The sequence below is a fragment of the Danio rerio genome, chromosome 10 (assembly GCF_052040795.2).
Source record: "Danio rerio strain M-AB ecotype USA chromosome 10, GRCz13ab, whole genome shotgun sequence".
NCBI classification, from domain to species: domain Eukaryota; kingdom Metazoa; phylum Chordata; class Actinopteri; order Cypriniformes; family Danionidae; genus Danio; species Danio rerio.
The window spans coordinates 12,011,974-12,039,150 of record NC_141030.1 but is presented as its reverse complement, the minus strand read 5'-3'; the positions used below and the strand labels follow the sequence as shown (position 1 = coordinate 12,039,150).

At 37.0% G+C, this 27,177-nt stretch overlaps 1 protein-coding gene across 6 annotated transcripts in view; it reads left to right on the top strand.

The window, feature by feature from the left end:
• The window catches only part of adamts6 (ADAM metallopeptidase with thrombospondin type 1 motif, 6), a 184,262-nt gene extending 158,097 nt beyond the window's left edge, over positions 1–26,165 (top strand). For 5 of the 6 annotated variants that reach the window (XM_087270247.1, XM_087270249.1, XM_087270245.1 and 2 more), the window contains 6 exons: positions 2,462–2,600; positions 4,584–4,713; positions 9,365–9,569; positions 9,660–9,836; positions 17,031–17,187; positions 20,548–26,165. In XM_087270247.1, coding sequence (XP_087126373.1) covers positions 2,462–2,600; positions 4,584–4,713; positions 9,365–9,569; positions 9,660–9,836; positions 17,031–17,187; positions 20,548–20,657 — 918 coding nt within the window. In that variant the 3' untranslated portion in view covers positions 20,658–26,165. The remainder of the gene's footprint in view (positions 1–2,461; positions 2,601–4,583; positions 4,714–9,364; positions 9,570–9,659; positions 9,837–17,030; positions 17,188–20,547) is intronic. The other variant, XR_015500852.1, reaches the window with a different exon arrangement.
• The last annotated feature ends 1,012 nt before the right edge of the window (positions 26,166–27,177 follow it).

The following is a 27,177-nucleotide window of genomic DNA, read 5'->3' as shown; positions in this document are numbered from 1 at the left end:
TGTTGAGCACTGGTGAAAACTATGGCAAATCAGCAGTGTTTAAAAGCACGCTCAGCAGCGCTTTAATGTTAGCAGGAAATGGATGATTTTAAAATTTCAGTACTGGGACAACAATATTACAGACAACACAAGGGTGTGCTACATAGAACTACATAGTTTTATCACTCAGAAGAAGCAGAGAAGCGTCCTCATGGTGTTTACCTGGTGCCATGACCTGAAGCCTAGGAGGACACTTTAGCATATATGACTCCTAAAGAGATTGTGATTTTGTTTGATGCCGAATATGCTTTTAGTTGTTTAAATAAATCTTAACTGAATAATATTAAGGTGATGTTTACACCATATCTGCATTTTGAAATCGCAGCCTTGCTTTTGTTTTTTTTTAATGGTGGCTGCATAAAATAAGCATATTGGTTATTTTTTATTTTAACATCACATGAAGGTTTATTTTTACCTTATGCAAATATTTAATAAAAAATCAATTATCGCAAACATTGTGTTTTTTTTTCATTGAAATAAAAGATGTATTTTTTCATCACCAATCAAGCAGCATCAGGCTTTGTTCAGTCATTAAGACTATAAAAACATATTTTTGGCCTTGATATTAGATGTTAAAATATTTTGTTTCATGAAATGACATAAATACATAGTATGAAAAGTTCAGCCAATATTTGTACAGTTAAGGCCTTTCTTTTGAGTTATTTTCAGATCATAAACTCTCATATAGTAAATTTGTCTTTTGTAAAGTCACAGTATTGACATTCTAGAGCAAGCCTGTATTTTGAATGTGCAGTTTGAAATTGTTTGGCTCCTTCTAAATAAAGTCCACATCTGTGTACAAACCTCACATGAACTCTAGCTAGCGGTTTCAGAGTTAACTGTTATATATGTTTGCACTAAAAACCTCTGTCTGGCCAAAAGCGAATGCTCGTGCGCACATGTTTTAGCACGCACGCGCGCACGTGTGCGTGTGTTTTCATTCTGAAAAGCCCCATCTCTGCAACCACAAACGCTTTCGCCTGGACAAAAGTGCTGGAAATACCAGGCCTGGTCGCAGCACCGCTGGAAAACATACAAGTGGCCAATACACCACAAGCCATTCCTCTGGTTAACATGGCTTTCCAATTTATAACACACACACAATTACGGCTCTCTGACTAAGTCATTCAGAAATAAAGCTGATGTGATATGCTAAATATGTGCTCGTTCAAGCTGAACTGAGGTTGGGCTCATCCAAAAAAATCTCGTCTTAATGATTTGATTGCTCTATTCCATGCATTTTTAAGACCTCAGTATTTATGTTTTTGTCACTGATCCAAGACCAACTTCATCTGCCAAAATCCTTGGTGGAGACCATGGAGATCTAAAATACCTGGAGAAATTACCATTCATCTCATAGACAGTTGCTGGTTTTTATATCTAACCTCAAAAGTGTGCAAGCTGCATCTTTATTTGCTCATTTAAATCCACAGATTTATTTTTTAAATTGTTTTGGCCAGTCACTTGCCATAAATAGTCCACAGTGTCCACAATAAAATATATAAGGAATAATTGATGATGGACCATTAAATTATTAGAAAATAGTGCACGCCTGAGGTGGTACACAATGCATACAAATGCAGATGCAAAGAGTTATGACAGCAAAAAAACATCTCTGTGTAGGTTTTTGTTTTATATGTTTCTAAAATATGACAGAGTTCAGTAATATAAAAACAAGCAAGAGTGCAATTTTTACCAAAAATCATCACAAGTCTGATTTGCAAATGTAAAAATGATCTTTTAAACTATAGCATTTTAACAATACCAACAAATAATATTGAGCATGTTACATTTATTTATTTTTTTGCCAATGAAGATCCTTTAGATCAAACATTTATGCTTCTCATTTGTGTATTTTTCTCCTGAATGAAGCTTTATTTGAATGAATCAAATGAGCCATTGATTTAATGATCAGTTCATAAAAACAGTCACTTGCTTTGCTTTGTTTCTACAACCACTTTTTATGAATCGTTTAAATTAATAAGTCAATGAATTACTCTTCACGAAAGTGGCTTGTCTCTTTCTGTTAGTTTTAGAAACAGGCCTAAACCAGAAAAAGCAAACACAAAAACACACTTAGCAAAATAATATTTGATTATCAGAATCAAGAAATAATACAGAGAAAAGGTTTTGTCAGTATTGCACAGCCATTGTGCACATTTTGTCCTTGCAATATTTAATCAGAAAAACATTTCTCTCTTCAACAAAATCTCTTTGTTGATGTAACTTATGAGATAAACCAGCCGCAAACAATAATGATCCAATAAGGTCCCAATAGACAAAATCAGTTCCCATCTAAGGTTTTTTTTTTGTCTTGTTCAAGAAGTTGTTTCACTCACATATTAAAACAAAACTTTAGTTTCTGGATGATTTAAGCATGTAAATTAACTACAAAGTAGTAAATCTAGTGCTTTCGTCACAGGTGTTACTACAGGAACAAAACCTGGGCATTCAGTACAAGTTCAATGTGCCCATCCAGCGTACAGGAAGTGGGGACAACGAAGTGGGCTTCTCCTGGCACCATCTGCCCTGGTCTGAGTGCTCTGCTACATGTGCAGGAGGTGAGAACATCTGTCAAACCTACTGACCAATAATGAAGAAATGTGTATTTACTCAATCCTGAGTTCACAAGAGGAGTATCAACTCTGATTCTTGGATGACAAATCATTTGAATTAATCATTCATTCATTTTCTTTTCAGCTTAGTCCCTTAATTAATCCGGGGTCGACACAGCGGAATGAACCGCAATCCAGCACATGTTTAATGCAGCGGATGCCTTTCCAGCTGCAACCCATCTCTGAGAAACATTTATACACACTTATTCAGTCCATATTTTAAACACTATTTAAATTACTTGGTAACACTTTACAATAAGGTTCATTAGTTAATGCATTTACTAACATGAACTAATCATGAACAACACATGTACAGCATTTATTAATCATAATTGAACATTTACTAATGCATTATTAACATGCAAGGCCATGCTTGTTAACATTAGTTAATCCACCATGAGTTAACATGAACTAATAATGAACAACTATATTTTCATTAACTAACGTTAACTAACATGAACAAATACAGTAGTAAATGTATTGTTCATTGTTTGTTCATGTTAGTAAATGCATTAATAAACATTTACTAATGAACCTTATTGTAAAGTGTGACCAATTACTTTTGTGTCCATTTGAAACCGCTGCTTTTTGCAAATCTGTGCTGCAGTCATCTTTTTTTTATTAGCAATAAAATACGACAAAAAGATGCATTTTAACTGACATTATATGATTATGGTCTATCAGTTCTACTGCTAAGGTACAAGTTGTTCAGTGAGCAGCGAGACTGCGTCTTATTTCAACATCTGAATGTCGTAACCACATGTAAATGTGAGCCCTCACCTCAAATATGACCAGACTGTTCAGGCGTCCCCGAAATTAATGGCTTTCTTACAACAATAAATAGTTTTTCTCTCTGCTTTTTTCAAGCACGGCCATTGAAAACATTCAAAGTACTTGTTATATTTCACCAAAAAATGCAAACATCGCAGGCTAGTCCATGGAGGGTTTTCTCCAAGCTCCGCGAACTTGACCTCATTTGTTGCTCAATTCATTTAAACACATTTTTAAGTTTATATGGAAATTCCCCAGGGCAACACTTATGTCATTTGTGAAATTTGCTTATTAATACAACTCACGGCTGTTTTGTTGGCAAGCCACACGCAGAGCGTTTAAACACCGAGTGAACGGCAATAAAAATCTGTAATATTCTTTTAAAAATGATTCGTGATTCACACCGCTACAGACTCTTGGATTTCATTCCTGCTTTTTTTTTCAAACTCCCATTAAATTTCAATGATGCCGTCATTATTATTGTGATCGTTATGTGCAAGAACAATGATAACAGTCTTACATCATGAACTGATGTCATAAATTTGCACATTTACCCCCTAGTTAGCTTTCGATGAATCAAAACGGTATTAGCGAAATCTCTTTGCTTTGAATCTGGAAAGGGGTCATCCATCGGAGTATTTCGGTTACCCAGTCAAGAATGCCGTACTGGCAGCTATTAGATCCACCTCACAAGGTGGCCTTGTGTGCTAGCCAAGCTTGGCATAAACCGGCTTAACTGGAGGCTAATGTCTTTCCTTATAGGCCCTAAAGAGCCCAATGGCCTCTAGTGCTCAGAATACAGCGTATGCACAACTCTGCCATTACTGTGGTAATGCTCACTTTTCACAATCAAGAGCCAAAGAAAAGATTGGCTTCTCTGTAAAAGTCATTCACTAAGACACTCACTTCAACCGAGGCATTTACACACCTAGATATAATATTGAGGGGAAAATAATATGGCCTCCGTGCTCAGTCCACACAGAGTGCTCTGTCAGCAAGTGCACCGCTAGAGAAGAGGCACAGAACTAGTTTTACCTTAGAGACCCTCGCCGACCCCACAGAACTTTGAGCATGAGCTGTTAAAGTGTTGAAAACCGTCTCTCAGCTGAAAGCGCAGGGCAGATGAATGAAGTGATGTTTTATTGTCTTTTCTTGTAGGCTCGCAGAAGCAGGAGGTGGTGTGTAAAAGACTAGATGACAATTCGGTGGTCCAAAACAGCTACTGCGATCAGGACAGCAAACCGCCGGGGAACCAGAGAAGGTGTAACACTGAACCATGCCCTCCAGAGTGAGTATTATTATATTTATATAATAAAGTGAGTATTATATACAAATCTGAGGTGTATTGGGGGAAAAGGGTTGATATCCGCTTGTTAAGTCGTGACGTATTGGTGACGAATGGAATACTGTTTCCTGGTCCAAGCCGTTATTCATTTGAATTGAAAAAATATTTGTTTATGACCTCTTTTTACTCATATCACATAATAAAGTGAGTTTGTTTTATATAAAATCATGGTGTGTGCACCAGTCTCTGGGCTTGCTGTATCACAAACACCAAAATTTTAACAATTTATAAAACATTATTCACTTTCTGGCCATCAGATATTAGGCATGGATATATGTATTGCGATCACGATTTTCAAAAGTATTACATCGCTTTATAAAAATTTATTATTACCATTTGATGAGCCTTCTTGTGCAGTTTGATATAGTGATTGGACCTGAAAGCCACTTCACGTGACGTCACACTTAACAAGTGGATACAGCAAAATGAACCTATTTTAATATTTACTCACCATCATGTTAATTTAAACTTGTAAGACGTTGGTTCATCTGCAGAACAAAAATATAGTTTTAATGAAATCTGAGAGTTTTTTTTGTCCCTTCATCGATTGTCTGTTTACAAAAGAAAATATAAATACATTAGAATTTGAATCAGAATCCTCAGAAAAAAGTTCTTGCTGAAGCTCAAAAGTGTCACATCCTGTGCTGTAAAGTGTGATGATGTACTTTACTTAAAGTTCTGTGAATAATTTACTAAATTAAATATAATATATAAAATGATAAAACCATATAAATCATACACTGTAAAACCCAAAAAGTTAAGGTAACTTAAAACCATTTGAGGAAATCGATTGCAACAAACCATTTAAGTTCAAAAACTAATCCTAATGAGCACTGTGAACTTAATCTATTTGAGTAAACGAAGCAACTTGAGCACAGTAAAACCCAAAAAATGAAGAGAACTCAAACCAACTGAGTACTGCAAAACTCAATAATTTAAGTCAACTCAAACCGTTTGAGGAAACCAATTGCTACAAACCATTAGAGTTAAAAACTAATCTATATGAGTTCTGTGAACTTACTTAATTTAAGTTGAAGTAATGATGTATTTAATTAACTCATTACCTTTAACACTGAGTTCAAAACTCTTTTTAAATAGTAGAGTAGAATTAACGTTCAGTACATTTTAAGTTAACTGTTTTGATAAAGCTGACTGTTGGGTTTTTACAGTGTATATAATGATCACGTCTAGTCGAAAAGCATGAATTTAACTGTTCAACTCCTACTGTATCCCCATAGGTTAAGGTTAGACTTAGGAATAGGAAATGTGTCAGGGTTAGTATCTAATTGTTACCTTGTTTTTGTAATTATTATTAGTAGTTTATAGTATGTATATGCACCTGTGGACTGTAAAAAAACGCTACTATTTAATTTAAGTTATCTTTTTATGCTTTTAACTTTTGAAGAGTTTTTAGTGGATAGGATTTAAGCAGAAGGACAGAAATATCTCAGGTATGGATATTGATTCTTAAAGAGTAAACTCACAATAAAGTGGCATTACATATAAGAGTAATTTTGCATTCTTGCTGCCCTGAAAAAAAGCTCTTTCAATACCCGGTATTAGGCTGCGACTGGTGATTTGGGGGCCCCTAATATATAAAATATGAAGTGGAATGTATTTATATTTTGACAGCCCCATTAGTGAATAACCTGATTTTTTATGCTGTCTTGTTAACACATTATTCAACATGACAAACAGCTATCAAAATGTCTTTCTCGTGTCTTGACTGGTTATGAGACATGTATGGAAAAGATTTATCGCATTAGAGAGTTAAATTTGTCTGCTTTATAAATTGGATTAAAATATCTTTAAATTAATTTAATAATGTTGGAAAAAAGTCCCATGAATTCTGAGGTAAAATATATATGCAGTTATCTAAACATTTAACTTCTACTCAAAGCTTTGCTCTCTTTGCCAGCCTATGATAATAAAAAACTTTAAAACACAGACATTTCACTCTTTGATGAGCCTTATCAAAACATTACATATCTGCCCAGCGATAAAAAGCACAAAGGGCCACAACCCATAATGTTTAGTTTGTCTTCATAGCACCTCAGCAATAAAGAGCTTCTTTGAAGACAATTTAAAAACTAAGCAACATGATTTATTTCTTCATATGTTGCCTATTTTCATTTAGACTCCAGTGCCAAAATCCTAAAGGCGTCCAAAAAAGTATGAGTGATCACCTGCGTTTAATTGTATTGGCTAGCGGAGTTTATGAACCCTCAAGGGACAATATCCATAAACGTGTGGAGTGTTCGTGTGTGCGGCGGCCAGACGCACTTAGCGCTCGTTTTCAATGGGGCAAGCAGCTGAGCAAAGTTCACTTGTGTCTGCAAATTTGAAACTGGAAGGAGAAATTAAATGGTTTTGGCCTCTGTGCTTTTGCATCTTGCCAGAGGAGGGTTTAGTGAACCTGAACCCTGAGATGGGCATCGCTAATAACATAATCTAAAATCTATTTCCATCTCCACTTGATGTCAGAGGAATGCGCTCCGTGGCCCGGAAAGGGTCAAAATGATCATTAGAGAACACCCTGTTGTTTTTGGGGAGGTAATTTCTCTCTAATGATCTCGCTGATACTGACAGATGTTATTTCATTAATATTTTATTTTCGGCTTTATTTTGCTTGTAGTGTTTCATAAGGCACATCGTTCATGGCTTTATCAGAGCATCACCAAGAGAATGCAAACAAACCGCTCAAAACCTAATTCAGCCGTAACAAATGATATAAAGAGGCGTCCTGTATTCCACAGCCCAGCTGAAGTGTAGGATTGAATTTGCCAGAAATGAAGAAAGATTGAACGCAAATTTGGCTATGTTGTTACCATTGTGTGTTCGAAGACGCTGAACATTATCACAGTGTATTTGCTGGTCCAAATAGCTGAATGTGAGTGCAAATAGGAGTTTGGTGAGTAAATAAAATAGCGTTTCAGGCCATTTATGCCTAATGTTTATTTAGTAAGATACTATTTGTATTTAGCCCCTGAAACTTGGTTATAAAAAAAAATCAAAATCAAAATTATGATGGCTTTATTCATGATTGGATTTTATTGAGAGATTGTAAATGAGGGTGTGAGTCACACAATAGTTATAGTCACTGCAGTGAAAAACCTATTTGTTATATATACAGTTAAAGTCACATTTATTAGTCCCCTTGTTTATTTTATTTTCCCCAATTTCTGTTTAACGGAGAGAAGATTGTTTTCAACACATTTCTAAACATAATAGTTTTAATAAGTTATCTCTAATAACTTATTTATTTTATCTTTGCCATGATGACAGTAAATAATATTTGACTAGACATTTTTCGAAACACTTCCATACAGCTTAAAGTGACATTTAAAGGCTTAACTAGGTTAACTAGGCAGGTTAGGGTAATTAGGCAAGTTATTGTATAACGATGGTTTGTTCTGTAGACTATCAAAAATATATATAGCTTAAAGTGACTAATAATTTTGTCCTTAAAATGGTGTTTAAAATTTTTTTTAAAATTGCTATTATCTAGCCGGAAAAAAAAACAAATAACACTTTCTCCAGAAGAAAAAAATATTATCAGACATACTGTGAAAATTTCCTTGCTCTGTTAAACATCATTTGGGAAATAGTTAAAAAAAATAATAATAATTCAAAGGGGGGGCTAATAATTTTGACTTTAACTGTATGTATACAGTGTTGGGAATACATACTTTTGAAAGTAATGCATTACAATATTGAATAATTCCCAAAACAAGTAACTAGTTGTGTAACTTAGTTACCTTTTATGGTAAGTAATGTACATTACAGTACATTACACGTGATCTTTTTATTATTCCAATATGCTAATTTGATGCTTTTTTTAATCATACTTGATTAAAAATACATCATTACCAGTATTGAAAACAGTTGAAAACAGAAAACATTCAAATAATATTTTTTTGCATTATTTGATGAATAGAAAAATTTAAGCATTTCCTAAAATAGCGGTATTGTATGTATATATTTACTAAATGAAATGCTAATTCCAGGCGGTGTGGTGGCTCAATGGTTAGCACAGTCACCTCAAAGCAAAGAGGTCACTGGTTGGAGCCCCAGCTGGGTCAGTTGACATTTCTGTGTGGAGCATGTTCTCCCCATGTTTGCGTGGGTTTCCTCCAGGTGCTTCTGTTTCCCCCACAGTCCAAAGACCTGCGCTATAGGTGAATTGAATAAATTAAATTGTTGTGTGAATTAGTTTGTATATATGTTTCCCAGTACTGGGTTGCACCTGGAAGAGCATCCACAGTGTAAAACATATGCTGAATAAGTTGGTGGTTCATTCTGCTGTGGTGACCCCTGATAAATAAAGAGACTAAGCAGAAGGAAAAATGAATGAATGAATGAATGAATGAATGAATGAATGAATGAAATGGTAATTCCCAAGCCACACCACCGCCACTACCAAAAACAACTATCATTTGAATGTTTGTATATATTTGTGTATGCTACTGTATGTACAAAAACAAATATCTGAAATACTATTTTTCAAAATGCAGTTCTAACATGATTCAGATTGACAATTTTTTAGACGTTTTTGTGTGTGAAAAAGTTAATTCTATACCATGTTGTATTCCAGATGGTTTATCGGCGACTGGTCAGAATGTGGAAAAACCTGTGATGGAGGGATCCGGACACGTACTGTTCTGTGTATCCGTAAAATCAACCCTGCCGAAGAGGAGACACTGGAAGACAGCCACTGTCTGACTCATCGACCAATAGAACAAGAGTCTTGCAACAACCAGTCCTGCCCACCTCAGTGGGTGACGCTGGATTGGTCAGAGGTGACTTCATTTATTTCTTCATCCTCTTGTATAAACAATCACTTTATTCGAAGATGTTTTGTTATTAATTTGTTGTGTTTTTTTCTATAGTGCACTCCGAAATGTGGTCCTGGTTTCAAGCATCGTATTGTCCTGTGTAAAAGCAGTGACCTGACCAAAACCTTCCCAGCAGCTCTCTGTTCTGACCATAGCAAACCTCCGGTCCGCATTCGCTGCAGCCTCGGCCGGTGTCCTCCACCACGCTGGATCCCTGGAGAATGGGGACAGGTATGAGCTTACATTTCATCCACACTGATCTCTCTGTTTGTCCTCTGGGTTTACCCATGTGTCCAGCAATACAATTTTAATCATGTAAAATATAATACAATTTTCAGTTAGGTTTAGATAAGGACTCTGGGCAGCCATTTTACTATTTCAATTTTTTTAGCTTTATGAAACTGCTTTATTTGTACTGCTATGAGTCCTGCTGGTAGATTTGGTAATGAATGCAGGGAAGGAATTGCATGTTTAACATTTACATCTGCCATGTTGCTATATGAGGTTAAACTGCTGCTGTAGAAAAACACCACCAAACCATGACACTTATGGAGTTAACTTGTTAACAAAGGTTCGCCGTTGGAACCACACCTCACTTTGTCTCTTTAATTAATCACCTACTGCCTAAAACTTATTTAAGGCAGACCAGTTCTCTAGCACAGTTCTTCTCATTCTCTCGAACCCACCCTACCTCCCTCTATTTCCTTGTGTCCCAATAACAATCCTATAACCTTCTCTCCACTCCTATATTGAATCGCGGGGTCCAATCAATCTACCAAAATATTAGAGACGATACCCCCACTCTGAGTCTTTGGGCATTATCGTAGGACGCCCGATCATTCTACCTACCTACCTGTTCACTGTTTATCCCTTTACTTCCCTTAAATTTTCTGAAATGTTGAGACACAATGGGAAGATACAGATCCTCAGTTCAGAGCTGAGCTAGATAGTTTGTCTGCAAGATAATAAGGATTAAAAAACAATTAAGAAAGTGTCACCAGTTTCCAGATTAACACCAATAACTGGTAGGCCCCATTCACATAAATATTGATATTTGCACATTCGTCCACATGCCAACAATAAAAATAATAATAATAATAACAACAACAACAACAACAACAACAAACAACAACAACAGTTGCGTGTCTAGCTCCACTTTTTTGTAACTTTTTGCTGTGCTAGGTACCCTTTGCAAAGGGTAGGCAAAAAGTGGTACGGTACAGTTTGCTTCTTAACCTTTTGACAGTGAAAAAAGCCATAAAAGCGTATTGAACTGTACCGTACCAAAATACTGAGTGGAAATGGGCCATTAGGGAGGCCAAACAGAAGGGAATTAAAGAAGTCTAAACGGGATGTGACTAAACTATGAACAAGAATGGCAGTTGAATGAGGTGTAAGTGGAGTGCAGTAACAGGGGACTGAAACCAAAACTTTTTAAAAACTCCTGCCAAGTGTGTTGTCGTATGGAGATTTTGTGTCATGATATTAATATTATAAATAATATAATTTAATAAACATATATTAGCTTTCAGTTAAATTTAAATTATACCTCTTAATTCTACCCAGCATTTTTTAGAGTAAACGTGAGTTGTTTTGATTTTACATAAATATATGTGTTATACTGAACGACTATAAAATATTTCCCATATGTTGACTTACTTATTGATGGAAATGATTAAACATTAAAATAGACTGTTTATTTTAATATGCTAGCTACATATATAAAAGCCACTTTTGTGAATTTAATTTGATGCAGAACATCTTTGACCCACATACTGTACATCTCATTGCTTGTGAAGCTTTCACGTCGACTGTAAAACACAAGTCTTTAAATGTAAGTATTTCAAGTGCCTTTATGATTTAGTAGAAATTTTTCAGACCAGGAATTGCGGTGTAGTACATCTGTACAGACAAAGGCTTGAGCGAAGACTGTTTTAATACAGCATGAAAAAGGCCATGTGTTTGGTTGACGTCAACAGAATTTACACTCGCATGATAAACGAGGGCCTCTGGAAAGCCAGTGACGTGTGTTTTCATGAGTGACAGCGAATATAACAGCCCAAGAGTGTGTAAGTGGTAGTAATATCATCCAGATTGTTTGAAGTTTATCTCTGCAGTAGACATGGTTTTCTGTCAATGCCAGAAATATGTTTTTAAAAAGACAAAACATATCAGTCTCAGACCGATCCTGTGGTTTCTTCCTTTAAAATAAGAAAACTATCAGAATAACTGTGGTAGCTCATAGTTTTTTTTTTTCCACAAAATGCCCGATAAACAAATTTAAAGATTTAAAGGTAATGTAAATTGGATGAATTTTAAAATCTAAATAAATTTTTAACAAAAACAAATTTCGGCTATGAACCAGCTAAACCACATGATGTCCTACATCACCCACCATTAAAGGAACTAAATATAAGAATGTCCTTGTGTTATTTACATTTGCCAATGTGTGACCGGCATGAACGACATTAAACAACAAGATCATCTACGTCATTCTACATTGTCTGTGAAACCCTCTTGTCTAGCTTTAGTTGAATTTAAATGATTTTTTAGACAGGGAGAATAATAAAAAGCATGATATATAGCCCCTTTAAAGGATTTTTTTTCACCCAAAAATGAAAATTCTGTTATTAATTACTTGCCCTCATGTCGTTCCAACCCCCTAAGATGTTACTTTGTCATCTGAACACAAGATATTATAAACGGTCCTGAGATGTTTAAACCAAAAGTTTTCTCAACATTCCATGTGATTTCAGTGGTTCAACTATAATCATAAAAAGCTCCAAGAACACTTTTGTGCTCCAAAAATTTTTTTTAAATAAATTTGTTTTCTCTTCCAGTTCTGGTCAGTGTGTGCATCTACTACTCTACGTGACAAAAGTCTTGTTGCCTATCCAAGTTTTAGGAACAACAAATAATAACTTGACTTCTAGTTGCTTATATGAAAGGCCTCTAGATTACGCTTTTTTTAACCAAAATAAAATATGATTATGCCTTGATTTTTAAATATTTAATTAGGACTTTAGGATCTGACTTTGCTTAGACAAAAGTCTTATCACTTAAAATACAGTAGAAATAATGTACTGTATAAAATATAAAGTCATGGTGCAGTGGAAAAAGAATTTATATTGTGTATGACTCCCATGAGCTTGGACGACTGCGTCCATACATCTCTGCAATGACTCAAATAACTTCAACTTAACTTATTAAAAGTACTCTCTAATGGCAAAGAAAGCGTTCATGCAGGACTACCAGAGTTCATTAAGATTCTTTAAATTCATCTTCAATGCCTCCTTCTTCATCTTATCTTACCTCAGACGTCAGTAATGTTCATGTCTGGTGACTGGACTGGCCAATCCTGGAACAATCCTTGACCTATTTTGCTTTTAGGAACGTTGATGTGGAGGCTAAAGTATAAGGAACGCTATCCTGCTGAAGAATTTGCCCTCTCCTGTGGTTTGTAATTTAATGTGGAGCACAAATGTCCTGATACCTCAGGCTGTTGATGTTGCCATACACACTGCAGATCTCTTGCATGCCCCCATTCTGAATGTAACCCCAAATCATGATTTTTCCTTCACCAAACTTGACTGATTTCTGTGACAATCTTGGGTCCATGTGGGTTCCAATAGGTCTCCTGCAATATTTGTGATGATTGGGATGCAGTTCAACAAATGATTTATCTGAAAAATATACCTAACTTTTTCAAGTGATCAAGTAGAAGTCAAGTTGTTTGTTGCTCTTACAACTGGTATTGACAACAAGACTTTTATCAGGTAGTGTAGTATCGGCAATAGAGCATATTTCTCCATATTGCCAGAAGTTAGCACAAACCATAATTTGACAAATAAGACAATGACAAACAAAGTAATTAATAGCAGAATTTTCATTTTTGGATGATCTAACCCTTTAAGATTTAAACAACACAATTAACAGAAGCATTTTCCCTACTAGTCTGAATGAGAATTGTTGTTTAAAATATAAGTAAAAGCAGAAGAGTGAAATGTTGAAAGGTTTTTGTATTTGGCCTGATGACATTTGATGTCCTCGACAACTTTTGAAGTACCATTTAACTACACATTAGCAACAGCTCTTGAAGCAACATTGTATGAGTGGTGTATTTTTCTATATGGTAGAATAAAACATTTAAGTGTATTGACCTTGTATTAACCGCACACCTAATGGTATTTCAGGCATTTAACCAAAAACCCATTGACTTTAATGCAGTGGGTCTGTAAGTATTTCAAAATTTTGAAAGAAGTAGTTAAAAATTATGTGAATATATGAAAAAAATAATCGAAATCCAGACTTAACCATCATCCTGAATGAAAGCGTCAACTCCTGTTGTACGGTTTTCGCCATTCCATGACTCCTGCAGTGATCTGGGACTAGCATAATGGAGAGGCTGTTGAAGGGAGCCATGGGCCAAAAGGTCGCTGGTTCAAATCCCACTTAAGGCGCTCACTGACATATCCCGTCTGTCAGGGGCTCGTGCTCTAATAAAGTCTGTTTAATATAGAGGGGATGAAATGGGAAGGCTGCTGGAAACTCATCTGAGACGTCCTCACTCCCAGTCCCGTGAGGGGTCCTTCACTGTGGGCCTTACACGTGTTTATGACTAAATCCCCATCAGATCCTTGTCTTGGCATGCGACGTCAGCTTTTCTGTGGCATTCACACTCGGCGCTGCAGTAGAGTGACTAATGAGCTAAATTTGTGTATTGTATTGGGTTGCTAGGTTACTCTTCAGTTTTTCCATTGAATCACTGTGCTACATCACGGTGGAGGACTACTGGAATACGTCTCCGTTTAACTTCAGACAGTCGCAATTTACTCCCTCGAGCAACGTCGAGACCTCTAATGTAGAACAGCTGACAGTAGTCAGAGATTCAATTAAACTATTACAATGACATTCCGCAAGTAGCTCTAGCCCCTTAGTTTTGGAAGTCTGAGATTGGGCCAGAATTCACAAGCATGCCACAGACCGCCTGATGCACACTGCACATAAAATGCCAGGAGTTCACTGAATTCAGTTATTCCAGTCTGATTGGTTGGCAATGGACTGGTATTTCATAACTATTGTATTTCTGCTTCTTAGTGTTTTCATATAAATGTGCAACTAAGTTTAATTTTGATGGTCCCATTTAGTCATTCTGTTGGCTATTGCTTTGCAGCCACATGTCAGCTAGCAGTCATTAGAGTATTACTAGACCATCAGCTTTATGTCTGCTAATCATTTATTTGGATGGTTCTACAGTAACTTCTCAAGTAAGTCAATGCATTTGAACACAAACATGTTCCAATGACAGCTGAAATTCAGATGCAAAAATATTTAGACCACATTTCCACATGGAATCACCATGCAGTGTCATTGTTCAGATTACAAGCTGTCAGTCAGTAAAGAGGTACTGCCATTTATCACCTGGCATTACATGAGTTCAAAAGAGTCTCTATTGGCCAATTCTGTGTGACAATTCTCTAGGTTAAAAAAACCCTGTTATAAACACAATGTATTTCAATTTAGGAAACATATAAAATAATTTGGACCAGAAGCTTTTGTTGTAGAGGTTCTTTTTCTGCTGGAGATACTGTTGCTCTTGTAGTGATAATTGGATTTATCAAATATTAAAATCAATATTTAGGTATTGATATTAATATTGATATTTTAGCCTCACGTGGGGGCACCAATTAATGTAGAAATAACAGATAAATAACTCCTTTTTAACGGGGCACCAGACAGCTTTCCACTGTCAAAATAATTAACAATAAAATATTGTTAGTTAAATTATACAAATGAGGAGTTTATTATCTGGCCAAATCTGAAGGATAATGAGATCGTTTGACTTGTAAAAGCCTTTTTCTGTATTATCAACACAAGGAAGACACAATTGTAATAAAGGTGTATTTATTAACAAAATTGTAATCAAGGGTAACTACAATCACTAAATGTACAATAAATGAAGTGTATAGGCAAGTGATGAAGGTGATTAAGTTAAGGTAAGGTAACCTTATTCTACAATAACAAAGAACAGAGGAAGTTTTTGTTATTAATGAATATCAGTTATAAACATCTAATTCATTAGAATATTTTATACTGAAACACACTATGCCAAGGTCTAATTTAGAGGGTTGGAAAGTGGAATATTTTTGTTTCTGCCTTTGATGCAGTGGATGGAAGAAGTTGGATCTTCCTGCAGATCTTGAAGCATGAAATGAGCAGACTTGGCTCTCCTAAACTTTGAGTGGAAGAAATCTGTAGTTTCTGGAACATGCAGACTGAAGATTTCTGGAAGTGGTGGTTCGATGTCTGAAACACGCCGACTTCTTTATCCTTGAGCATAGAAATCTGTATCTTCTGGAACACGCAGAAAACTGAGATTTCTGGAGGTGGTGGTCTGATGTCGGGGACACACCGACGTCTTTATCCTTGTGCGTAGAAATCTGTATATTCTGGAACACGCAGAAGTTGAAGATTTCTGGAGGTGGTGGTTCAATGTCGGGGACACGCCGACGTCTTTCTGAAGGTAGAGTTCCTGGAAATTTGGGACACGCAGATTTCAGGAGGTGGTGGTCCTGAAGCTATGGTTTCAGACGCCTTGGAAAAAGCACTGTGAATCCAATTACCAAATCCTTGCTGGAACACGCAGCAAAAGTTCTGATGTCTAGAACAGAACCCCGCAAACCACCATGAACCACACTTTGACCACACTTTTTACCACACACTTTGACCACACTTTTTGTTTGAGAGAATGTCTTTTAATACTATCTCTGGAAGGCGAGATTGAAGGATGTCACCTTTCAAATCCACCATTGTGATTGGATGATCCTGTGAGTTGGTCACTGGGAGGTGTCATCCATAATGTAGCCTGCATTTGCGTAGTCATAGTCCACTGGTTAACTATTATAAAATTTAAGAGTCTTTAATATTTTCCTATGCATAATTCACTTTCCAAACCACATCTAATTTACCCAAGGCATTATTTGCAATATATAGAGTCTAAACATCACCATGTAATGTTGATCTTTAACCAAGCACTTATATATAAACCTTAATAAGCAAAGTTTCATACAATCGGTAGTTGACAAATATATTGGGTTAATGTAAATATGACCCTGAAAGAGTTGTGCGTTACCAGCCACAAACCTCACCGCACATCACTGGAGCACACATGAACATTTCACTTTGGGTCAGAACTTTGTATATCAGATTTGTTTGCCTTCAAATGCTGGATAAATCATCATTGGATGCTACATTTCACTTTAATGAACCAGTTCCTTTTTAAGTCAATATTTCTTGGCTAGAATGTGGTACTAAAATATTACTTGTTGCAAAATAAATTACTTGATTGTAATATCCCTACATCACATAATTCTGAAATATGGGTTACACGCTGTCCTAACAGCTCATTGTGTGTGTGTTTTACAGTGCTCTGCTCAGTGTGGACTAGGACAGCAGATGCGAACAGTTCATTGTTTGTCTTACACGGGACAGCCCTCAAGCGAATGTCTGGACTCACTGCGGCCCAACACTATGCAGCAGTGTGAAAGCAAGTGTGATTCCACACCCATCTCTGGTGGCGACGGTAAGCCAATTACCTATTTGCTAATTCCTCATTGCTTACAATGATGACTTATAAGTGCTTCATATGAGCTGCATGTGGCTTTGATCACAGTGTTGACATTTGCAAAGTCTGCAGACTCTGCATTTAATTTTGAATTAACAAAGGATTATATTGTTCTTGTCTTGCCTGTTATTAACTTCCTCTGTTTGGAATCAAGGCGGGATATTTATTTAAGCAATTCTGGATTCAATAAAAGATCTGTGACTCTTGTGAGATGAAACCCTATTCAGATTTCTTCACCGGTCAAGCAGCTTTAGGTTATCTCTCCTAATGGACCTTAATGGGATTAGTTGAATCTTAATCAACAGCAGTGATGGAATGTTTACTTTCATTGTCGTCAGCTATGGCAGTTTAAAGTCTCTAATAAGGAAGACACGATAAATGAGAGCGGGCCGGTTAGCGGCCATGCTAATGCAGATGGCCGTCTGCCTGTGCTGTGGATCAGGTCGTTCTCTCGTTTTATGCTTAGATGCTGTAATTACCATAAGAGGCTCGTGTCCAGGCCCTGAGTCATGGCCTTTTTTGGAGGAGAACTCGATTTTGGCCTTGACTCAAAGAAAGTCTATTAGCTTTTCAATGCTACAGGGTCGTGCAAGATATAAAACCCCCATTGGGCCCCATCGAAAATTTAATTGGTACTTTATCCAGTCCCTGGTCAGAAATCCAACAAAATTACTTTTCGTTATGCATTTCAAAAATCAAGGATGCGACCAACAATCTGTATTCAATATGCATTGTCATGACTGTTTCCATAGATGTGCTTTGATTTAATGTGCTATAAAAAACAGTCAGGATAAATAGAGCATGTGACAAAGTTTATGAGTTATATTTCAAGCATCATATAACCAGCTCTAAATCAGGGCTGTCCAATCCTGCTTCTTGAAGGCCAGCATCCCACAGATTTGAGCTGCAACCAGCTTTAGCCCACTTGCTTTGGGAGTTTCTAATGAGGCCCTGTCCCAGATGGCACTCTGAACCAAAGTGGTCAAGACATTTGTGATGCCATTTCTATGACTGTCAGATAGAAGTCTGCTTGGAGGCAGTTTCAATGCAGTTTTAGCAAAATCCACAAAAAAAGATGTTTCTGTACACACTTCTGAAAGCTAATATGTCAAATGGCAAACCCTACAGTCTCATGGACTTAACTATTCTACGTTTTCAAGTGCACTTTAAGTGTGCTATTTGGGACAGAGCCTGAAGACCATGACTGTATTTAAAACCACTCTCTATACATAACCCTATAGCACCTTAATTTTTCCTTCTAATAATCCACTAATATAGTTCACTTGAAGGGGTGAATGAACATAAGTAAGTAAATTAGGACCATCATTTTTAGAGTTTATCTTTTGTGGAAGCTGGCATATGTAAACTTTAATTAAACCATTTAATATTCATTTAAATAAAGCAAGTCTTCTGGCAAGACGTGAGATCATTTAATCACCCTTGAAAAAAGTAGATATATTTAAGTACTGTATATTGGAAACATGAAGCCATTAACTTAAAAATAAAAAATACAATTCTTTGAAAGTCAGTGATTACAGGATTCCAACATTCTTTAAAATATCTTATTTTTCTTCAACAGTACAAAAAAAACATTAAAATGGTTTGGATAATATCAAGGGTGAGTACTTGATGATAAAATACCTTTTTTGTATCAGATATTGCATGATAATAATAGCAAATTTGGCATGCTGTCCCAGAAGAACCCTGCTAGGAGATAATTGAGCCCAGGGATCCCGCTTAGTAATTGATAATATAAGGGGGTACAAGATCAGGTAATTCTCGAGATCTCCCCTTGGTAAAGGAGGAAAGGGAGAGACAGGGTGGATGGGGGATTCTTCAAAAAACGGAGATGAGAGAGTAATGCTAGTCAGGCTATGTATAGTGAGTTTGGAATGATTTGATTGGCTTACAGATGAAAAAACAGCCGCCATCAATCAAATCACATGCTCCTCTCGAAATTAGTTTCAAGAGTTCACACTTTGGCATGCTGTCCTGGGAGAGAACCCTGAGCTCGGAGATAATTGAGCCCAGGGCTCCCGCCTGGTAAATAAGCATATAAGAGGGTCTGAGATCAGGTAAGTCTCTAGAGCTCTCCCTGGTAAAGGGAGGAAAAGGAGGAGAGATGGGGTGGAAGGAGGGATTCTTCCTAAATGAAGACAATGTAGTAGGGCAAATTCTGTCTATTGTTGTAAGCTTGAATCAATATTACTGGATTATTGCTGATTACAGATGATATAATGTGCTCCTCTCAAAATTAGTTTGAAACTTCACTTGGTGGAAATGTGTCATTCTACGTACATCTGATATTGTGGACAAAATGTAACAATATGTAGGACATGTAGACATGTAATGAACATCACTTGTAAAACCCAACATCTGGTGTCATAAGCATGAGGACAGTGAGGAGATTTGTATGGGCTATTTATTATCATCTTTGTGATGAAGATGACAAATTATCAGTCTTTTCACTGGCGTTCCCTTTAGCTAGTGTATAAAATCTTGAGCCACTCACCCCTGCACTGATTACTGCTTGGATACACGCAGACATCTGAAATACGACCCCAAAAGGCTGTCCACAGAGGAAATGTCAAGATACTTTTCATTAAAAACGCTGTGAAATATGGAGTGAAATGAAAAATGAAATGACTAGAACTTTCAAGACAGTCAATATTGAAGTGTAATGAAATAGGAATTTTGAAAGGGGGGCATGTTAAAAGAGGTATGCTTAATTTTGTAGTATAGCTTCCCCAAAATTGTTGTAATTGCAATTGTAGATTCAACAGCCTTTGGGTTCCAAATCAAACCCTAAGTCATTGTTCCACATAAATTTGCTTATCATTTAAAGCAGTGGTTCCCAAACACATTGCTGGAGGACCCCACTGCACATATTTATGTCTCCTTTGTCTCACACACTCATTTTGGTTTTTGTAGTTTTTACTAATCAGCTGATGAGTGTACATGGTGTGCTTAGTTAAAGAGTCTTGCAAAATGTGCAGTGTTGGGTGCACTCCAGGAATGTGGTTGTTTTAAAAGAATACTTTTGCTATGAGTACTTACCTTCATGTCTTTATAAAGGTTTTTTTTTTTTTAATGGAATGCAAAGGGTGAATCCGTAATGCTGAATTTTAGCTGTCTATGTCTATTTTATGGCATTATAAGACAAGACATGATACATGTTGTATTAAGCACTTCATGCATTATTCTGATTTTGGAGCTTGACAGACCGAAGTTGAAATCATCTTTTGTGTTCCACTGAAGCAAACAAGTCACAAGCCTTTTTGTGTATTCTCATTCCACCATTTTATTTTCTTCCCCCAGAGTGCAAAGACGTAAATAAGGTGGCATATTGCCCATTGGTGCTGAAGTTCAAGTTCTGCAGCCGTGCGTACTTCAGGCAGATGTGCTGCAAGACGTGCCAAGGACACTGACCCTGTGGAGAGAAGCAGAGACAGATGCTGCAACAATGAAAGAGAGAGAACACTGGCAGAGAGGAAAGCAGACCAGTGTTGTACGAGTCAACACTGGGCATGGAGAAGGAAGGCTTTCTCTTGCTCATCAAAACACACACACACACACACACACACACTGCTTTTAGCCCTGTGGAAGGCAAACCACTGCTCAGCACTGCGCTGACACCTGTTTTATTTTCACTTCTGTGAAGTGGGAATGTATAAAATGATCATTATTGTTGTTATTTTTATAATAATGATAATAATTGCTATTGGTTATTATTATTATCAATGTCTTTCTGTTGTTATAATCCAAAGTGCTGGACACAACACTCACAGAAGTAAAATGGCAAAGGTTTACTTCAAGGCACTCACCTATAGGAAATCGGGCCATTGATATTGCTCTGGGTCTTGAATATATACTCCTTTCACAGCTCTGTAGGCAACTCTGCATTTGAACCAACAATGGCTGCTCACACAGGCAGCATTGGATGAATTGAAAGACATTGGTCAATTTAAGACACTATGAGTATCAAAGACTGTTGATGGGAGACCTCAAACAATTGTAAAGATTCTTAGCAATGAACTGAACAATTGCTTGGTGACCACAATGTAATTTACAAAATGTAAATAATTGGATATCTTCAGCCCTGGAGAGCCACAGTCATGGAGGGTTGCATTACAACCCTAATCAAACAAAGGGTTAATCAAACAAATTAAGATCTAAGACAGAGGTCACCAAACTTGGTGTCCTGCAGAGTTTAGCTCCAACTTGCCTCAACACACCTGCCTGGAAGTTATAAGTATATATAGCAAGACCTTGATTAGCTTGTTCAGGTATTTGATTAGGGTTGAAGCCCTCCAGGATGGATTGTGGTGACTCCTGATCTAATTGTTACTAGACATCCACAGGCAGGTGAGTTTTTACAAAAGGCTGAAACCTAACTCAGCAGGTCTGTGCCCCTCTTGGACTGAACTCACCCATCCTTGGTATAGTTCAGGGGATGGTTATTGCTGGTCCTGGAAACATACCTTTCTGCAGACTTAAGACTACCTGCCTGCAATTATAATTAAACTCTACAGGATAGTAGCTCATGGAAAGTTTGAATTTACATTTGATTTTTAAAAGTATAGACCTAGGGTCTCCAACTGCTCCTGAAGAGTTAAGTTCCTTCATTGTTCAGTTCTTACCTGGTTGTAATTTCCTTAAATCCCTGGACACATTGATGGTTCAGGCGCGTTTGACTCGGATGGATCTAAGAATAAGCAGTTAGAGACCCCTGGTACAGATCAAGGTTGTCTAAAGGCCTGGTCATACTACTACATGCACAGCTATGTCCGTGGAGCTTTTAAACTATGCTCAACTGTGTATGAGTGGGTTTCACATATGCACAGTCGCATTGAGTGGAATGATCTGTTTGAAGCCTAAAACACTTCTGATGACAAAAACTCTCAAAGGTATGTACATTGTTCTGGAAAGTGGATGATTAAAGTATAAGTACTCGATCCTGCTTTATGAGAATTCTGACCTACAGAGCTCCAACTTCCACAAAAACACTTGTATGGAAGATTCCATTAATCCTGAAGTTTTTGATTGACTAGTACAGGTGCGTTAAGTTGAGGTTAGAGCTCTGAAAAACAGTGATCTTCTGTGACAGTAGTCACCAAGCTTGTTCCTGGAGTTTAGCTCCAACCCTAATCAAACACACCTGAACAAGCAAATCAGGATCTTACTGGGTAGGTTGAAACTTCTAGGCAGGTGTGCTTAGGCAAGTTAGAGCTAAACTCTGCTGGGACACCAGCTTTAAGATTCGTAACCCCTGCTCTGGGAGATGGGTTGGACAGCCCTGGGATAGATGGCTAGAGCAAATGTTTATCCAACTATTTGAATGGCGCTATACAACATAAAACATGGTTTTGTTGAAATCAAAAACTTGGAAATTCTGCATTTATTCTTTCGCCAGGTATTCTTTCATTTTTATCCAAAGCAGCTTACATTGCATACAAGGTTTGCAATCCTTGTATGCAATGTAAGTCCAGGCTCCACAATCTATAGTTGACAACTCCAGTTGTTATACTTTTGACAACTTAAAAAATAAGATAAAGACCCAAGGGATAAAGACATACAAGGCTGTTCAACTTGGTTTTGGTGCTGAATTTTTACAACAGAAAACTCAATTAGGGCTTTAGAGTCCAGATGTTCAGCTGAGTTAGCCACCTGTTTTGCTGAGCTGAATCACATGACCACAGGCCAAAGAATTCCACCATTGTCTGACACTCAAACAAGGCCTGAAAATCAGATCAGTTCCAAAGGGACGTTTCTACTATTGTGTCTCCAGAATTATTGTAGACACCAGAGGGTCATTAATTGTGATTCTGACGTGATTCTGCTTTATGGATGCGTATTCTGCTTTAAATTCTGGGTTTCTGACATCTATGCGTCTGTTCCGGGGCCTGAAGTGTTCCAGGCGCAATAATTTTCATATAAAATTCGTGCTGCAGCAACACTCTGCCACATTATCAGCAGTGTATGCAGACAATTCATCAGCACGGGAATGACTTGCTTGGCGATCTCCAGGTCTGTGACGTTGATGCATTAGTAAAGTTAAGTGAAGGGCCAGTGCCTGGGTAACCTGCCAGACCCCGCAGATCCGGTCTGCCATTGACTACCTCCAAAACACCCCCTCTTCCTACTTCCCTGAGATTGCAGTGCTTCCAGCCCACACTCTTAAACCCTCCACACTTAATGGTGCTTTTTCCCCTCAGTGGAGGACTGTTTGTTCCACTGCCCTTCTTCTGTTCATCTTTTGAGTGGGCGGCTCTTCTGGCCCCATGGTGCTATAAGACCTTAATGCATTTTGGGTATGCAATCAAAGGAACTCACAGAAAACCAAGAATACTTCAGCTCTGTTCCAAGTCATAGCCCCCCCATCCCCCCTACCTAGATCAGCTTTTTAAAACATCATACACTCTCAGAAATAAAGGTATGCAAGCTGTCACTGGGGTAGTACCTTTTCAAAAAGTACAAATTTCTACCTAAAAGGTCCATATTAATACATCAAGGGTACATATTAGTACCTAAAAAGTACAAATTTGTTCCTCATAAAACCTTTAGGTAATAATACATACTTTTGAGGTACCAATATGGACCCTTTAAGTACAAATGTGCACCTTTTGAAAATGTACCACCCCAGTGACAGCTTGCATACCTTTATTTCTGAGGTTATAGGTATTTCTGCTGTGTTACAGAAAGTGTGCTATATTATTGACACTAGAATCAGCGTAAAACATATAAAAATACTGTTTAATCTAGTACTCATGTGCTGTGCATTTTTTAAGCTTGCTAGACTATTGCATTACATGCTTAGCAACATGCTAATATCAATCTCTACCAGAATCAATTTAAAGTCTATTTTCCTGTGCATTTTATGATTGCTATGTATGTGGCATGTGTTGTTGTCTACATAGAATATACTAGATCAGTCAGTTTATTCAGTTCTGTTTTCATTAAAATGCTGTTTTAGGCCTGAAACAATATGCTAAAATAATCACACACACTCACCGGCCACTTTAATAGGTAGTACTAGTACCAGGTTGGACCCCCTTTTGCCTTTAGAACTGCCCTTATCCTTCGTGGCATAGATTCAACAAGGTACTAGAAATAATCCTCAGAGATTTTGGTCTGTATTGACATGATAGCATCACACAGTTGCTGCAGATTTGCTGCACATCCATGATGCAAATCTCCCTTTCCACCTTATCCCAAAGGTGCTCTATTGGAATCAGATATGGTGACTGTGGAGACCATTTGAGTACAGTGAACTCATGTCATGTTCAAGAAAGCAGTCTGAGAAGATTCACACTTTATGACATGGCGCGTTATCTTGATAAAAGTAGCCATCAGAAGATGGGTACATTTGGGTCATAAAGGGATAGATATGGTCAGCAACAATATTCAGGTAAACTGTGTCGATGACATGATGCTCAATTCGTACTAATGGCCCCAAAGTGTGCCAAGAAAATATCCCCCACACCATTAAACCACCACCACCAGCCTGAACTGTTGATTTAAGGCAGAATGGATCCATGCTTTCATGTTGTTGATGCCAAATTCTGACTCTACTATTCGAATGTCGCAGCAGAAATTGAGACTCATCAGACCAAGCAACGTTTTCCAATCTTCTATGGCCCAATTTTGGTGAGCCTGTACTAATTGTTGCCTCAGTATCCTGTACTTACCTGACAGGAGTTGCACCCGGTGTGGTATTCTGCTGCTGTAGCCCATCCGCCTGAAGGTTCGATGTGTTGTGCATTTAGTGATGCTCTTCTGCAGACCTGTTGTAACAAGTGGTTATTTAAGTTCTTTTTCAGACCATTCCCGGTAAAACCCAGAGAAGAGGCTGTGTATGCCATAGACAGAAAAGCAGTTTGCTATGTTTTGGAACAGAGCTTATTTTAATATCTTTTCTTTCTGTCCTTTTACCTCACACTGGTTTAAGTGTGTATGTAAACATTCCACCAACTACATACAGTACTGCATTTTGCCATGCCATCCATGACTTTTTCAGGCTCTCTTAGCCAAGGGAACATCAAATGATTGAGCATCCCTCAAAAATAAATGTTACTTTTTGTAATGAGACACAATAGATAAATGAAATGTTGAGGGATTGTGGGACCGTTTTATGTGTTTATTCATTCAACCATTCTACTTTTGCTGCTGCTACTCATTTGTGGCCACAAATACAACATTAAAGGGTTATGTATTGTTATTATATGTTAAAACTGGGATTATTCAACAGTGAACAATGAACGGCAAAACCGTCATGCTGAGCATCCTGATATTGTACTTTGTAAAATCCTAAGGCTTGAAGTACAAGTTTACTGGCTTTGGGACACGGACTCTCATTAAGACACTCAATGAAACTGGTACTGATCGCTGTGAACTGTGTCTTTGAATGTGACATCGTTTAACATGTACCTATAGAAGAGAGTTTTGCATTTTTGTGAATAGTTGCTTACATTTTAAATTCAGTATTAGTAATGTTGGTACACTGTTACTAATTTTTTTCATTTGTAAATTATATGCTAATTTATTGCCATGTGTCACTTGTCTTATGTATGTTTCACTGCATGCGAACTGAAATATAGTATAGTGAAAATGATGCAGTGGAATAACACCCCTCACAATCTTGTTTTAGTCTTGGTAAAATGTGAGTTTGAATGTGTCTTCTTTGCTACTAGAGCGCTCTTAAATCTACATCAGAATGCTTCTGTGTGAGTCTGTGCATTTGAGTGTATGTTGGTATGATATTACTGCACTGTTTCTTGAGGGCCAGTGCTCACAAAAATAATAATAATGAATAATGGTGTCAAAGGGTAAGAAAAAATATCTCCATAGTAACTTTAACATTCTCAGTCCTTTGGCTTGTACCCTTGGTGAATCGTACAGTATGTAATGGATCCTGAATAAATTGACTATAAAAGGGTTGTGTTTGCTTAGATTTTCTTTTTCTTTGGTCTCCTGCAAAATGCTTAAGTACAGTATACTAAATGAGTTTACTGCCTGAGAATAGCAGGCTAATTCATTAAATGGATCCCAAAAGGAAAACGTTGTCATTTACTCACCCTCAAGTCTTTCCAAAACCAAATACTTTTTTTTTCTTCTGTTGAGAAGATATGCAAAATAAAGGCATGTTATAGGAATACTTGTCAATGGAAATCAGTGAACCGAGATTGGTGACCCTTGCTTTAAGGTGCTACATGAGGTTCAATGCTTCTAATTAATAAAGGAGAACAAAAGTCAGGTTTCTAAGCTGAAAACTCCATTAATTTTCTTCCCATTGAAACAGTAACTGATAAACCATCAAACACAGGCCTGCTTTGAGGTTGCAAAATGATTTTTACTACATGGCTCTCTGGAATACTTGGTTCTGATTGGTCAACCAGAAAGAAGGGCTTTATTCTGTGAAGCCACCTTGATTTACATGATCCCACTTATTACATGGATACCACAAAACATGCAATTTAGACACAAAACATTGGTTATCTCAGAATAACATTAATTCAATTAAATAACTTTAACTCATATGGGTACTTCAAATTATATATACCAGGGGTGCCCAAACTGTTTCTTATGAAGGTCCAAGCTGGATTGAGAGCTGTGGGCTTAAAGTAAATATAACAAACTGTATTACATTAAAGCTGCCATGGGTAATTCCCTAATTTATTTTCTAAAATTTATGAGTAGAAAAAATACTTCAATCTTATTTACTAATTCATTCTACTCTTTTTAAGTACAATATTTTAACACATTTATTACAATACAACCATTAGAAAAATCCATTTATAAAACTATGGAGTTTAATGCTGAGTACACTAGTGATGCTGAACATAACTTTGCCTCAATTTGCATGCTGATGTCTTCTTCTTTGTTCCCTATTCTTTTAGTAACAGTCTGTAGCTACATTTAAATATGTATATATATATATATATATATATA